The 15,026-nt window shown below is 49.5% G+C and overlaps 1 protein-coding gene across 1 annotated transcript in view; it reads right to left on the reverse strand.

Moving 5' to 3' along the window:
- Positions 1-431: 431 nt before the first annotated feature.
- The window catches only part of BTBD16 (BTB domain containing 16), a gene marked incomplete at its 5' end in the record, with an annotated part of 51,160 nt that continues 36,565 nt past the window's right edge, over positions 432-15,026 (reverse strand). The window contains 6 exons of the mRNA XM_081246031.1: positions 432-1,181; positions 2,718-2,906; positions 4,514-4,612; positions 5,742-5,819; positions 7,649-7,731; positions 8,601-8,692. Coding sequence (XP_081102157.1) covers positions 1,113-1,181; positions 2,718-2,906; positions 4,514-4,612; positions 5,742-5,819; positions 7,649-7,731; positions 8,601-8,692 — 610 coding nt within the window. The 3' untranslated portion in view covers positions 432-1,112. The remainder of the gene's footprint in view (positions 1,182-2,717; positions 2,907-4,513; positions 4,613-5,741; positions 5,820-7,648; positions 7,732-8,600; positions 8,693-15,026) is intronic.

Genomic DNA, 15,026 nt, shown 5'->3' on the forward strand with positions numbered 1-15,026 from the left:
CTGTGCTCCACAGCGGGAGAGGTCACAACAGTGAGAGGCCTGCGTACCACAAAAAAATAATAAAAATAAAATAGAATAAAAAGGTGGGACAGTAAATAAGTCATGCCGTACCTTATAACTGTTTACTTCCCTTCCTACCTCTTGTTCTGGCTGAGCCAAAACTGCCAGGGACAGTGGCAAGGTGTGTTGTTCTGTGTGGCAAGCAGAGATGTATCACAAAAAGGGGAACCTTGGGGCTTCCCTGGTGGCGCAGTGGTTGAGAGTCTGCCTGCCAATGCAGGGGTCATGGGTTCGTGCCCCGGTCCAGGAAGATCCCACATGCTGCAGAGCGGCTGGGCCCGTGAGCCACGGCCGCTGAGCCTGTGCGTCTGGAGCCTGTGCTCTGCAACGGGAGAGGCCACAACAGTGAGAGGCCTGTGTACCACAAAAAAAAAAAGGGGGGGAAACTTGGGGCTTCCAGCTGGAGTATGTTGTTACTGCTGATGCTCCCATAGGAGTGCTTCTGAGAGTGCATCAAGTTAGGGCTGGACTCAGGGAGCTTTGGGGTCAATGATGGCAATGGACTCATGGCTCTGATCCTTTCCATCCTCAAACGATATAAATGGGAGTGCTATGGTCTGAATGTGTCTCCCCAGACTTCATATGTTGAATTCTAACCCCTAAAGGTAATGTCATTAGGAGGTGGGGCCTTTGGGAGGTGATTAGGTCATGAGGGAAAGGCAGGGCCTTCGTAAAATGGATTAGTACCCTTATTAAAAGAGGCCCCTGAGAGCTCCCTGCCCCCTCCACCATGTGAGGACACAGCGAGAAGAAGCCGTCTATGAATCAGAAAGCAGGTTCTCATCAGACACCATGTGGAATCTGCTGGCATCTTGATCTTGGACTTCCAGCCTCCAGAACTGTGAGTAACAAATTTCTGTTGTTTATAAGCCCCCAATCTGTGGTGTTTTGTTATAGCAGCCCAACAGACCAAGACAGTGGGCCAAAGTTCTGAGACCACTACTAACTTGGAGAGTCAGCTGAATACTTGAGCAGTCCTTTTCATGTTGTTTTATTTCCTTTTACATGGACCAGTGGAAGAAAAAAAATCCCATAGATTCTTCTGAAAACTGTTAAGATAATGAGAAGACGAAGGAAAAACTTGCATAGATTGGGATGCCCACAGTTTGTATTTTCAAGGCCTAAAAGACGAAACAAAACAAAGCAAACGGGACTTTCAGGATAAACGCAATCATCCTCTAGAAGGGGAAAGAGGAAGGCCTAGGGCTTCCCTGGTGGCGCAGTGGTTGAGGGTCTGCCTGCCAATGCAGGGGACACGGGTTTGTGCCCCGGTCCGGGAGGATCCCACATGCCGCGGAGCGGCTGGGCCCGTGAGCCGTGGCCGCTGGGCCTGCGCGTCCGGGGCCTGTGCTCCGCAATGGGAGAGGCCACAGCAGTGAGAGGCCCGCGTACCACAAAAAAAAAAAAAAGAGGAAGGCCTAGCAATTGTATAAGATGCTGGTTCTCAACTCTGGATGTACATTAAGAATCATGTAGGGAAGGTTTTTAAAATAAACCTTAAAAAAATTAAGTATAACTTAAATACAATAAAGTGCCCCAATCTTAAGGATACAGCTTGATGGATTTTCACAAGTGAGCACTCCTGTGTGACCACCACCCGGATCATGATAAAGGACATTTCAGGTACCTCTGCAATCTCCTTCCTATCCCCTCCTGGTCAATATCCCAGCCTCCTCCACTCCCGCCTCCACAAGGAAATTGCTATTCTGATTTCTAACATCATAGAGAATAACTAGAGGAGCTTTAAAAAATACTGATGGGGGCTTCCGTGGTGGCGCAGTGGTTGAGAGTCCGCCTGCCCATGCAGGGGACACGGGTTCGTGCCCCGGTCCGGGAGGATCCCACATGCCGCGGAGCCGCTGGGCCCGTGAGCCATGGCCGCTGAGTCTGCGCGTCCGGAGCCTGTGCTCCACAACGGGAGAGGCCACAACAGTGAGAGGCCTGCGTACCGCAAAAAAAATAAATAAATAAATACCGATGCCTGGGTCCCACCATGGAATATCTGGTCTTATCTGGGTGGCTCTCAGGCCTGGGGAGTTTGCAAAGGGCCAGGTGATTCTGATGTGCAGCCAGGACTGAGAATTACTCTGTGGTTTAAGGTCAAGTCCCATTTTCTGCAGGGCAGCGAGGGCTTAAATTCACAGACCAAAGAGCTCCTCCCAGCACTGCAGACAGGCTCCCTAGCGATTTCTGGATTGCAGCCATCAGGAGCCAGGCCAGGTACTGAATCCACCGGAATTGTGAGGTGGCCCACTGAGGCAGCTGAGCTCAGTTCTCCTTGGACGAGCCAGGGGCGGGTGGGCTGGGCCACGGATTTTGGTGGAAGGTGATGTCCCAGCAAGAAAGGAGGTGTTGGCAGCAAATACGCTCCACCAGACATTCCACCTCCCCCTAAAAGTCCCCTTCGGTATTTATAAAATGATTCGGGTGTGACCCAAATCAGGCAGTCTGGTTTGGCTTATGGTTTTCAGTACGCCCAGATTTCACCCTACCAGGTTTTTCTTTAGCATTATTTGGAGCTGTGAAAATCCTTAAGAAATTGAGCAAATTTCCCCCCGTAGATCACTGGAGCTATAAAGTCAGTGACCCCAAAAAAAGTGTGGAGGAGAGAACGAGCAAAAGAGCAATCAAAGAGAAAAGAAAAGATAAGCACTCACGTGGCTTTTGCAGGACGACTTGACCAACCCAAACTTCTGCTTGATCTGGTTTGTCGTGAACTCTTGCCACTTGCCGTCCACCAGGGTCTGGGCTCTGATCTCGTACGTCACCGAGCACTCTGCTCTCAGGGCGATGGGGCTGTGCTCATAGATGGAGGAGGCGAATTCCAAGTCGGTGTGGCTTATTCTCTGCAAGGAGGGTGACCCACCTTAGGTGGAACCGAAACCTGGGTGACCCGGAGTTAGCGAAAGGTGGTCCCTGCCACATCGGCCCTCCTGTCTGATGTGTACAGGGCGGAAGCGTTTCCCCATGGCCCCATTTCCTACATGCAGCTGCTGCTGAATCGGTTGGCATTTGAACCCTCACCATGAGCAAACCACTGGCCAACGGACTGGGGTTTGGCCGACTCAGGAAAGCACCATGAAGTCAATCTATATTGAACGGGAAGGTCTTCACGTTGCTTTGCCAGAGTTTAAAAAACCAACATAGTATTCATATGAGCACTTCGACTCCTGTTGTTACATAATTCATCTCTTCCATCCAGTAAAATCCATTATGTAGGGAAATGCGTGAGTCACTGAAGACCAAGGACTGGCCCAAAGAAGAGATGTGACTCGCTCAAGGACACATAAAGAGGTAGTGGCCAAGCTGGATGAAACCCCAGGTTTCTCATTCATGCATTCATTCATTTATCCACTCATAATACAAACATACCACCCCTACGTTCCTCTTCTGTGATTGGCAGTGGTAATGAAAAGATATGGTAATATTAAAGATATGGTTTCACAAGGAACTTAAAGTTTTTGAGATTGAAACCCTAAGTGGAAGGTAGGGGTCCACCATCATAGTTGTCATCACCATCATCATCATCAGGGCCCTGTTCCAAGCCCTCTGCACAATTTAACACATTTAATACTCACAGCAACCTAGGAAGGTAGGTCTTATTACCTTGTCCATCTTAAAGGTCAGAAAGTGGACACAGGGAGGTTCCTGGGCTCACCAAGATCAAACTGCTCACCAGGTGGTTTGAATTCAGACTCTACTCTGAAACCCAGCTCTCCTGCCTCCCCTGAAAGTCTAGCAGGAGCACGGAGGTGAAGGCATCCACCTTCCTGACTCTTCCAGCATCCTGTTTACAGCCTCTGCTTTGCCCCCCTAGAGAAAACCATTCCCTCTGCCTTTATGGGCATACACATTACCTCCACAGAAGAATGGCCACCTGTAAAGCAACCCCCAGCATGTACAAACTGAAAATGAATTGAGCCCCACATGTGGTTCCAGAGGACTATCATTTAACCTTGGCCTTACCAGTAGAGGCCATACAAACATGAAGACACTCCGTTTTGAGATCCTTATCTATTGAATGGGTTAATAGCAGTAACCTCACAATGTTGGTGCAAAAATCAAATGACATCATGACCATGAGCATGATTAGCACCAGGCTTACAACACATTACAAATGAATTAGTAATTAATGTTTTTTGTTTGTTTGTTTGTTTGTGGTTCGCGGGCCTCTCACTGTTGTGGCCTCTCCCGTTGCGGAGCACAGGCTCTGGACGCGCAGGCTCAGCGGCCATGGCTCACGGGCCCAGCCGCTCCGCGGCATGTGGGATCGGGATTCCCGGACCAGGGCACGAACCCGTGTCCCCTGCATCGGCAGGCAGACTCCCAACCACTGCGCCACCAGGGAAGCCCAGCAATTAATGTTTAATCAATTATTATTAATTCAATATGAACTGATTCTGAATCTCAAAGGCTGTTTCAGAGACATATCTCTCCTGTGCTCTGTCCTTACCTGCATATGAAAACTATAGGAAGTAGTATCACGTTTGATTCCCTTTATCTCAAAGAAGAATCCATATATGGCAATCACTTCTGAATGTGTAGTATACTCCTAAATGGGGAAAGATAAGCAACAAAGTGACAGGGGTAAAAACCTTCAGTATTCAAAGGCAAGAAAACATAGCAAAACCAATTCTAGCTACAACTACTAAAGTGACTAATTTGTGATTTAAAACACAACAGCAATGTTAGCCCGGGAAACAAAAGAAAAGACAAACTGCAGCGACTTTACAAATCCTTACAGGTTGGCACTCAGTGGCAATACTATTTGCTCTGCCTGCCCCCCTTAGTGGGGAGAGGAATGAGTTGGCACATTCTTAGATGACCCGTGGTCTGCAGACCTTTGAAACAAAGCATTTTGCTCCAATCTGATGGGCCTAAGAGACCCGCCATGCCCACGGTATTGCAGGGTGTCCTGGCCACTGTGGTCTGCAATCTGTCCACTTGGGCAGGTCCCTGCAAGCACAGCCCATCCAGGCCTGACCCAGAGGGGAGTCTCTGATGATAGACTCAGGGCCCCAAACCCGTAAAACACAAATTCTTTTGAGATCACTACTGGGGCGGCTTTAGCGATGTTGGAGGATCGCAGCCATTGCTTGAAGAATTGTACCGATCGAGGGAGCCCGAGACAGAGGGCAGCCACCAGCCGCCCAGGCTCCCCTGGTGACTGAGCACCCAGAGGCTTTGCAGCCGAGCTCCCTAACTCATTGCCGCTTTGATTCTGGGCTCCATCTAAAGAGCTGCTCAGAGCAGTCGCCCTTGCAACCTTAACCACGGGCTCAGAGTGGAATCTCTTCTCGGGCAGTTGGAAGCTCACCACGTTGGTGGGGAAGAGGATGACCAACTCATCCCAGTTTGCCCAGGCCTTTCCTGGTTTTAGAAACGAAAGGTCCTGCATCCCCAGGAAACACCTCCAACCCTGGAAAGCTGGGACCGTTGGTCACCCTCATGGGAATCGTAGATGTGCCCATCAAGGGACTGAATGGCCTGTCCCAGGGCCCCGTCTTGTGCATTTTCCTTCTAAGGGGGTGGCACGTGTGCAGGAGAGACCCCTATGATTTCCTCTTCTGCCCCGGCCTCCCTACCAGAGGGCGGAAGTGAGCGTGGCCATTGTACAAAGGTCTCTAACCAAGCACGGGACGGGATGTTTCTTCCCCTGGCTCGGGCCCAGCGGTCAGTACCTGCTTGAAGAGCAGCCCGAATCTCACCCCCTGGTTGGTAAGATCCTTCACGCGGGCCATGTCGCCCCCATTCTCCAGCTGAAAGGAAAACACACACCACTTACCAGCAGCCCGATCCCCCCACATCATCTTCACTACATTGATCCCTACAACCCTGTCTTTGGAGCCTACATTCACCCATGAATCCAGTCCACAGTATTTACTGAAAACCTACTAGCCAGGTACCATGCTCAATGCTTTCAGAAGATGCAAAGATGAGAACAAGAAAAATGCCCCAGCATTTTTTTCTTACTTGAGAAATAAAATGTGCACAGCAGGAGCCCGATTACAAGGCAGAGAATATTCATGGCTATAAAGTCAAGAGCAAGTACGGCCCCATGGGCAGGCTCCACGTGAGGGTGGGGGCCGGGAGGGAGCAAATTTCAGGAGGATGACATTGGTGGCAGGGGCCAGAAGGACATGACAAGGGAGGTGGGGGACTTTCTGAGGTGTCCAGCCCCAAGACTGTCCCCTCTCTCTCTGTTGCCCCTTCCATCCTCTGCTCGGTTAGAACACAATTTTGAGCTATGTCCCAGAGAAGCACGGTTCCACGGAGTGGTTATCTACTGCGCGGGGCACTGAGCCCTGTGGTTTGCACATTACAATAGGTATTTGTTGAGCTGAATTTAATTTCAACCAGTGACTCATAAATCTTCAGAACTCAAACACTGCCTCACTTCATCTCTGAAAATGCATGATTGGAAACACATAAGAAGCACAACAGTTGGCACAGACAATTCACAAAGGGGGAAATGCCACATGGAAAAATATTCATATTTACTAGTAATAAAGGGAATGCATATTAAAAAATGAGATGCTATTGTTCACTTCACAATTGACAGAAGTGATCTGAAAGGAAAATGCTCTATGTTGCTGAGCTTGTTCAAAGAAAGGCACCTCATTTATCGCTGGGGAAGGAGTAATTTGGTCCAAATTTTGCTAATATGTATCAAGAACAAAAGTGCACATTCCTTTTGGGGCCAGTATTTTCTACTCTTCAGGTTCTCCTATAAGAAAATAATTCTAGGGCTTCCCTGGTGGCGCAGTGGTTGAGAGTCCGCCTGCCCATGCAGGGGACACGGGTTCGTGCCCCGGTCCGGGAAGATCCCACATGCCGCGGAGCGGCTGGGCCCGTGAGCCATGGCCGCTGAGCCTGCACGTCCGGAGCCTGTGCTCCACAACAGGAGAGGCCACAACAGTGAGAGGCCCGCGTACCACAAAAAAAAAAAAAAAAAAAAAAAAAAAGACAATAATTCTAAGTATAGTAAAATAAACCATTATGTGCAAATGCATTCACCACACAGCCTACTTATAATAGTTAGCAGTTAGACACACCATGACTTTTCTACAATAAAGGAAAGGTCAAGTAGCACTGTTTGTAGCATATCCTCTTGGTGGAAGAGTTTGCAGCCAGTAAAAATGGTGACAAGAAGCACATTTCATTAAGTATATTTTTTAAAAAAAGACCTGAAGGCAATTAAAATGCAATAAGATGTTAGCGATGGTTGTTTTGGGGTGATGGGTCTGAGAGTATGTGTCTTCTTTCTTTCAGGTTCTCTGAATTTTGAAAATTTTCAATAATAAGCACATGACATTTGTATCTGTGAGGGGACTCTGTTTGCAGGGCCGTGTGGCCAATTGTCCCCGACTCTCCGGGTCAACAGGACAGATGTTCTAAACACCTGGGCTCCAAGGCGGGGCCTCCTCTCCCCTCCCCTCCAGGCTTGGCTCTTCCCACTTCCCCTGGGGAAGGATCCAGATACTTCCCCACCTCAGAGGCCCAGAGGTTTCGAATGCAAAACACATCTCCAGAAAAAGCAAAGGCAATAAATTTCGATAACTGTTTCCGCGCTGAGCTGGTGACTCACCGCGAGGTAATGGTCGGCTATAACCCGGACGAGCCAGGATTCAGGGAAGAAGTTAATGTGCCTTAGCTCCTCCAGATCCTTGCCTGGAAGAAGCACAAAGGGGACATTCTTACGGATTTATTCATAAGAGAACTGCAAAAATCTCATTTACGGAAGGAAAAAGGAGGAAGTTGGGAGCTGAGGACTGGCGGGCATTCCCATGCCCCAGGAATCATTAGATGTGTGGAACCCAAGTGGGACGTCCCACGGCCCTTTCCCCCAAAGGGTCCACAGCCCCCGGCCACAATCCTGCCCAAGGAGGGAGGGTTGAGATCTGATAAACAGTGTCTTTGGAGTGTCTAGAAGCAATTTGGACAAACTCTCTGGGCTCCATCAACCATTTGTGGGTTTTGGAGCTACTCATTCTATCTGGATAACTGGAAATGGCTTTGAAAAAGGTCTCAAATATCCTTTCAGATGCAAAGCTCTCACTGGTGGCCACCTGGGCTGCCCCAAACACACTCCCCAAGAGTTCCCTCTCTTTCCAAGTCACAGCTGCCTTGTTCTGGGCCCAGAGCATGAGTAAACTCAAGCCTGGAGCACAGACCCACAGCTTTCTCCCAAACTGCCGAACAAGCGAGCGACCCAGAGGGGACGCCACTCTAAGAGGTAGGGCATGCGGTTAGATGGCGACACGCAGCCCTGGGCGCTGAGTACACTTTCATAGTCGGTAAGCCCCTTCCATCCATCATCATGTTTTACAGAAGCTCTGATTATCCCCATTTTACAGACAAGGAAACTGAGACCGGGCAGCCAACCGACTTTCCTAAAGTCACACACCTTGGAAATGACAAAGCCAGATCTCAGCTGATTCCTTTGGAAATGCCTGGTGGGGCTTCCTCAGGAGTGGCTGGGGGGTGTGGCAGGTCCCCAACAGCCTCCCCTGGATGTGCTCCCACGGGCTGCGGCTTACCTTTGGTGATGCCGTGCAGACGCAGGCAAAGGAAGAGTGGCATCCAGTTCTGTCCCACATCCCGGTCCAGAAAGCAACACTTCTTGGGGAAGCTTAGCAGAGGTGCAAAGAGGAATAAAAGGCCTTCAGAACACTCCTTTCTGGAATTGGCTGGGGCTCGTGAAAGTCATGTCAGAGACTAGCGGTTTCACCAGCCAGGGGTAGATGGCGCCTGGTTCTCTCTGGATGGGTGGGGAGTGTGGAAGCAGAGGGGGGCTGCTCCCCGAGGTGGTAATGAGGCAAAGGGTTATATTCCCCTTGCATCTACCACATAGTAGGTACCCGACAAATACTCATTAAATGATGATGGGAACGCATAACTGTACAGAGGATTTCAGGACACATTTTCTCACTGGAGTCTCACAAACTTCTCAAGGGGCAGACAGGACAAGTATCATCGGCTCCATTTTACAGATGAAAAAACAACGGCTCAGCCAGGACTTGAACCCAGGGTTTCTGATTCCCCCTCTACACATGCTGCCCTTTGAGTAAGTGGCCAGTTCAGGCACTTCAAAAGCACTTTCTGGTAGAATCAAGAAGAAAGAAAGGTCGGATGAGTGGGTAACTTGTTTTAGCAGCTGGTGCCAGGATCAGTTCTGGACAGCGTTAATACTAAACTCTGGTTAATTTCCACACGTGGCTGAGGTCAGGGCTGGGTTGAAATCAGACTCCCCTTGAGAATACTTGTACACACAGGCACACATCCACTCTTGTTTTGAAACAACTTGCTTCATAAAATGGTCACTTTTGACAAATGGGGACGACGGGGGATAATTTTTCCAATGACTTTGGAAACACAAAGTCATTCCCTCAAGTCAGATCCTGTATGAGACCGGCCAAGGGCACTTTCAGAATATTTTTCCACGAATCAAGAGTGATGTCCAAATCACACCCTGTCCCAGCCAGACTGAACACTCCATTGGCCCCGTGTCCCGCCTCTGCTGGGGGTGGTGCCCACCAACCTGCCTGGGGACCATTTGTTTTCACAAGATCTGGGAATTCCTGGGGCTCTCCAGCTCTTCCTCGTGGCAGTGGTCCCAGGAGAGAAGTTTAAGGATTCTGAGGCGTTGTGAGAGGGGAGAGGGGCGCGAAGACAAGTGAGCACATTCAAATTCAATGATTATTTATTAGAATCCACTGGGGACCTGTCTCTGGGGGTGGACGGACCAGGCATAAATAAAGGAGGGCTGATACTTCCAGGAGTGCAGGGCTATTGATCCTGGATCCAGCCCTCCATTACCCAGGGCAGGTGGAGCTGGGCTAGTGTGGGCCGTGCCAGTGCCCTGAGAAACACGGATCTCTTAGCTGGACAAGTAACGCTCGCTTGACTCCTTTCCCAGACGTGAATGCCTCCTCCTTCCCTGCCTCTCTCTTGCCATTTAATGGAAGAATCAGCTAGGTGGCATCAGGGCGGGCACAGGCGTCAAGGAAGAAAGAAGGGGCTGAGCTGACGCAGAACCCCCAGCCCAGCTGCGTGCTCTGGGGAACGAGCCGGGACCCTCGGCAAGGGCTCCCACAGCCCAGAGTGGCCCCTGAGGAGAGAGAACTTGCTGGAGCTGCAGGTTAATACAGTTTCAGCCCAGGAGGGAAAGGACCATCTAGAGGACAGATTTCCCCTCCAGCTCAGAAGCCCCCAGGCGCCAACTCCACAGCTTTGTGGGAAGGATGCTGGGAGAGGAGGAGGGACCCAAGGCCCCTGAGTCTCCCTATGAGAGGCACTCAGCCAGACGACCATCAGCCAGGACCTCTCCAGACAGACCTCCTCCCTGAGAAGATTCTGAATGAGCTTTGTTGAGACAGGTGATTGGACTTTATGACCCCTTGGCATCACAGGAAGTGGCAGTGATGATGGCTGATTTGGACAGGTCACAGGTCAGCTCATGCATCGCCCAACCATGCTTGGGGTCCCTGAGCTTGGGCCCTGGAGTCAGACAGACCAGGTTCCAAGTCCTGGGCCAGCCGGCCGTCAGCCGTGTGACCCAGCCTCCCCAAGCTTCCACCTCCTGTTCTGTCCGGGGGCACAACAGCCACATGTGCTTCCCTGGGTAGTCGGGAGAAGTAAAGGTGACAGAGCTTGTGATATGTCGGGCGCAGCTGCTGGTCCTAGTGGTACTCCGGGCTTCATGATTGCCACCGTTGTCCTCTCACCCCAAAGAAAGTGACCTGAACTTGAGCCGGTCAAGTGCACGGCCGTGTTCTTGCTGGCGTTCATTATCGCTGCCACCCTCTAACTCGCCGGAGCCATGGGCCGCCTCAAAGGAAGTAAACGGTGGCCTCAGCTGCTGATTTTCTAAAATCCCAAAGCATCTGAGCAGTGTGGTCCAGTGCCTTGAACCAATGGGCGTAACCCTGCCCCTGGAGCCGGGCGGGTGGATGGCTGCAGAGCCAGGACGCTGCCCGGGCCTCCCGAGAACAGCCCACGTGTTTCCATCTAACCCAGCTCAACTCCGCTGCTGGGCCACGGCATCTGGATTCTCTGGGCCAAGGATGAGCACGCTCACCTGATGTAACATAAAGCGGGGGAAGCTGGCTGCTGCGCCGGGACCTCTTTGCACGGCTGTTTGGTGGAAACAAAGGCTGGCATGGCTTCCCCGGGCGCTGAGCTCTGTTGTCTCTGCAAAGACTTTGGGTTTAGCACTGACTATTCTGGGACAAGCTTCAGGCCATAGTGTCTGCCTCCTAAAGTTCATGGGAAACCCTTGGGGCATGACCCCCTTAGGGAGGACAGTTCATAGGTCCTTGATACTGAAAGATACACCCAGGTCGGCTCTGGGTTCTGCTTGCAAGACCCTGGGGACAAATCCTCCCTTCTGACCTCCTGAAAGGCAGTGCCAGGAACAAGTCTCTGTCAGACTGGCACAGGTTGGCATTTCAGAGCTGCCATCAGCCACGACCTTCTTGCTTCCTCCAGCCTGTCACCTGTCAGAGTCACTTACCCTCTCAGACTCAGAGCCCCATTAGCCCAGCACTTCAAATTTTTGCCTTTTAAATGCATACTCTAGAATTCTGACACGTGCTACAGCACAGATGAACCTTGAAGACATTGTGCTAAGTGAATTAAGCCAGACACAAAAGGACAAATACTGTACGATTTCACTTATGTGAGGTTCCTAGAAGAGTCAAATTCACAGAGGCGGAGGTAGAATGGTGGTTGCCAGGGGCGGTGGGGACGGGCAGAGGGGAAAGGGGATTCATTGTTTAATTTGTGCGGGGTTTCAGTTTAGGAAGACGAACAAGTTCTGGAGATGGATGGTGGTGATGGTTGCACAACAGCATGAATGTACTTAATGCCCCTGAGCTGTACACATAAAAATGGTTACAATGGTCATTTTTATGTTACGTACATTTTACCACAATAGAAAATTAGAGTTAAAAATTACTTTGTTTCTATGAAAAATATCTGAAAGAATAGTTTATATTTTAAAGTGAAGTTTGAAAAAAATTACACACTTGGGGGAAGGGAACACGGCTTTTTTCAAAAGGTAACTCGGTGTGGAAGACCTGGACGCCTTCTGAAACCCAAGAAGCAGGAAACAACAATTCTGAATGTCGCTGCCACCACCATCACCTAGCAAATGTCACCGCCATTCAGGACGTCCTGCCAAGTGCTGTGCTGGGCCTTCCTTTTCTTTGAGTCAGAACGAACCTACATCAGACCCGATGAGGGGGTATTGTTAACCTCTGCAGCCAGTAAATGGCAGTAGTGGGACTCAGACTCAGGGCCGCTACCTGCTGACACACCTCATTTACTGAATGTGTTGTTTCTCTCTGCTTCCTAGATTGTAAACTCTGTGAAGATGGAGATTTTTGTCTGTTTTGTCTACTCTTGTATTCACAGCACCCTTTGCAGTGCCTGGTTCTCAGGCAAGTCAGCTTGCAATAATGTTAAGTGAATTAATTGGATGAATGAGCTGGTCCCTGCCAACTCACCAGGCTCAATCTTACCATCCCATCCCTCTGCTCACCCATACTTCACCTTTTAGGAATGCAGTTCCAGCCCAGTGCATGTGTGGGCATGCACACACACACACACACCACACACACACATACATGCACAGACCAGGCTATTCTATGCCAATTTTCCTGTGCTCACAGGGTCCTGTCTGCTGTTACCACGATTTTTTGCCAGGCCAAGTCCTCTGGGTCATTTGTCGAGACCCAGTCAATGTCATCTTGACTATGAAGATGAAGATGGTCCTGACCTTTGCCCAAAGGCAGAACTGGGTCTAGAAATTCTGTGTAATGATGATGCTACCTGCCCTTTGCAAGAGCCTCCTGCACCCAGACACTTATATTCCTTGCGTTCCTCCAGAGTCTCCACTCTTACCCTTGAAGAAGACGTCTTGGGGCCACCCAGTTTGGGTGAAAAGCCAAGATGCCACATGAGGGAAGTGCAAAGGTAGTAAGGAATAGGAATCAATAATATTTAAGGACTTTGAAAAGAGGGAGGTTCAGCTTCCAGGGAGCCAAGCTAAAGCAGATAGGAGCACTGCTGGCCAGAGACAGAGAAGAAATGAAAACGGCAAGAAGCACAAACACAAAAGAAGTGTATCAACCTCCCTGCACAGGGCTCGGTGGAGAGATTCTGACAGAGAACAACTGAACCACCCTCACGTCCATGACTCATGGACTACTTCAAAACGAATGTTCTGGTAAAGAGATCAGAGTTGTCACACCAGGGGTGCCCAGTTTCATGACGACTCCATGGTTATATCTGCAAATGCCATCCATTAATCACAAGAGACACATGGCTGTGTGCCCGCCCTGGCACACAGCATCACAGTACATTTCCTTCAGACACCTGTGGGCTGGGATTCTCAGAGTGCAGGGCATGGCTGGGCCGCTCTCCTCGAAGGCTCCCCTCATTTTATATATGGGAAGGTGGTGCTGGGTTTGTCGGGGCGGTGCTCACCCACACAGCCGGCACATGCTCTCGTTCTCTCTCCAAGGAGCTCAGAGAAGGAATCTGTCCAGTGCACAGGTGAGATCCAGGAAGGCTTCATGGAGGAGTCCTTGGCCAGCTCCATAAAAGCTGGGTCAGATTTGGACGGGGCATAGGAGGAAGGAGACTCTGCTGCAGAGGTCAGGGAAATCTAATAGTTGGGATGGTGTGGAAATTGGATTCACTAACTGCTTTCAATGACCTCTTTCTGGTGAGGTTGCTGGAATGCACCCTTGCAGTGTCTGAAAGGGACCCATTTAGGGATTAACAAATCAGCTAAGGACTAGAATTACAGGTCCGTTCATGACTTGCCCTTAACTCGAAGACCTCAAAGTAAAAGGATGTGTCTGACGATCTAGGAGCCCCAGGTCCACCCAGCTCCACCACCAATTTGCAAAAGGCGCCCAAGTAAGCCCCTTACCATCCCTGCATGGACTTTACAGACACACTGTTGAGTGAAAAAATCCAGACCTTTAAAAGTCTATGCTATAAGATTCTATTTAAAATTCAGAAGCAGCCAAGACATCTCCATAGTAAGAGAAGCCAGGATACCCGTTCACCTTGGAGTGCGAGAGGTAGTGACTGAAATAAGACACATTAGGGGGCCTGTCAGGTTCTGTTTCTTGGTCCGGGTGCTGGTTATACAGGTGTGTGCACTTTGTGGAAATTCACTGAGCTGTTCACTTAAGGTTTGTGCACTTTGCTGTATGTGTTTTATATTTTGATCAAAAATGTACATTAAAAAAAAGTGCCGGAACTTCCCTGGCTGTCCAGTGGGTAAGACTCAGCCTTCCAATGCAGGGGGTGCAGGTTCGATCCCTGGTCGGGGAGCTAAGATCCCACATGCCTCGGGGCCAAAAAAACAAAACATAAAAACAGAAGCGATATTGTACCAAATTCAATAAAGACTCTTAAAATGGTCCATCTCAAAAAAAAAAAACTTTTAAAAAAAGTGGAAAATATGCCTGTCTCTGGCTCTTCTCCATTTGATGAATTTTTACAGCCCCCCTGGAGTTCTCAGACTGCTAAGTGGAACGAAAGGATGACTTCCTCTATGGACGAATGAAGGTGATGGTTTTGTTTACATTTTTTTGTTTTTCTTACAAGGAAATGTTAAATTTAATTCTGGACAGCCTATTTGTATTTCTAAATTAACCACTGCCAGGAAAACACGTGTGTGTGTGTGTGTGTGTGTGTGTGTGTGTGTGTGTGTATACACACATGCATGTTCCCTTTCTATATTGATGTATTTAGACAACAATGAAAATAAGCTTTGAAGATGTTCTTAAACATGGAGCTAGGCAGAGAAACTGCTCCTTTCACTGTCCATCGGTGCCCCTGGCACAGCGCATATGCTCAATAACTATTTGTTGAATGAATGAAAAAAAATCAATGAATAAAAGAATACAGATGAGTAGAAAAGGCTTGGACCTATGTCTTAATTT

Source organism: Mesoplodon bidens (assembly GCF_964165515.1).
Source record: "Mesoplodon bidens genome assembly, chromosome: 1".
In the NCBI taxonomy this organism is placed as follows: domain Eukaryota; kingdom Metazoa; phylum Chordata; class Mammalia; order Artiodactyla; family Ziphiidae; genus Mesoplodon; species Mesoplodon bidens.